Consider the following 1,229-nt stretch of genomic DNA (forward strand, 5'->3'; position numbering starts at 1 on the left):
AAAAAAAAAAGCCAATTAAAAAATCTTAAAAATATAAAACCGGCAGAATCGGTAGGGCTGGACTCTCATCTCCCCCTCTAGCCATGGTGCGTACTGGCTGACTGGTATACCTGAGAGAACAAGAATCTGGATGATTAGCTCTTTTTCAGGTGTGATTTTCTTGTCTCATCTCTGTTTTATTCTCCTCCAGGAGAAATGGGTTCCATGAGGCAAGTGTGACCCTGAAGCCCAGCCCTGCAGCCACAGCCCGACACCCAGCTGGGCAGGCAGAGCACCATGGATGGCATCATTGAACAGAAGAATATGCTGATGCACAGTAAGATCAACGATGCTGGCAAGAGGAATGGCTTAATTAACACCAGAAACTTCATGGCTGAGAGCAGAGATGGCCTGGTGTCTGTTTACCCAGCACCCCAGTATCAGAACTGCCGGCTGCTGGGCAGTGCGGCAGCAGCCACCCTGGACAGCGGCAGGAGTGAGCCGGTCCAGCAGCTGCTGGACCCCAACACCCTGCAGCAGTCAGTGGAGTCCCACTACCACCCTAACATCATCCTCTACTCCGAGGGCATGCTGCGCTCCTGGGGGGATGGCGTGGCTGCCGACTGCTGCGAGACCACCTTCATTGAGGACCGGTCACCCACCAAAGAGAGTCTGGAGTACCCCGATGGGAAGTTCATTGACCTCTCAGCTGATGACATCAAAATCCACACCCTCTCCTATGATGTGGAGGAGGAAGAGGAATTTCAGGATCTGGAGGTCAGATGGGAATGGGATGAGGTAATTTGGTGGGAATCCACGAGAGCCTGGCAAAAATTAGGGAATGAAACTAGTGTGATAAAATGCAGAGAAACTGAAACATTTTGGGTGCCCCTTAAACTCTCTAGTGTTTGTGGAAGATGGGAGGAGTGGAGAGAGACTAAATGACCAAGACCAGTGAGGGCTTCAGCAGGAATTCTCATCAGAAATGCCCTCAGGTAATAGCTGTGGTGATGGGGCTACAGGTGGACTTAAAGGCTGGCAGCACCAGCAGGTCACTTGGGGACTCCCGCTAACACCCCACCCACAGGAAAGAGGGGTCATTGGCAAAGTGAACAAGGTGAGAAGGACATGTGGTGCTAGGGCGGCAAAAGGCTAGAAATGCATGTGTGGTGACAATTTGGGAAGTATTTTTGCTGCCACACGTGCATGGTTTCCTTAATTTGGCATGCCAACGTTTCTACTGAAGGCTC

At 51.2% G+C, this 1,229-nt stretch overlaps 1 protein-coding gene across 1 annotated transcript; it reads left to right on the plus strand.

Moving 5' to 3' along the window:
• Positions 1-194: 194 nt before the first annotated feature.
• On the plus strand, positions 195-756 carry LOC102256925 (synapse differentiation-inducing gene protein 1; the record flags this gene model as incomplete). The annotated part of the gene is made up of 1 exon (XM_005852939.1): positions 195-756. A coding segment is annotated over exon 1 (480 nt), but the record flags the coding sequence as incomplete, so codon positions are not given.
• Positions 757-1,229: the final 473 nt, after the last annotated feature.

This window comes from Myotis brandtii, unplaced genomic scaffold (genome assembly GCF_000412655.1).
Source record: "Myotis brandtii unplaced genomic scaffold, ASM41265v1 C42255940, whole genome shotgun sequence".
NCBI lineage: Eukaryota > Metazoa > Chordata > Mammalia > Chiroptera > Vespertilionidae > Myotis > Myotis brandtii.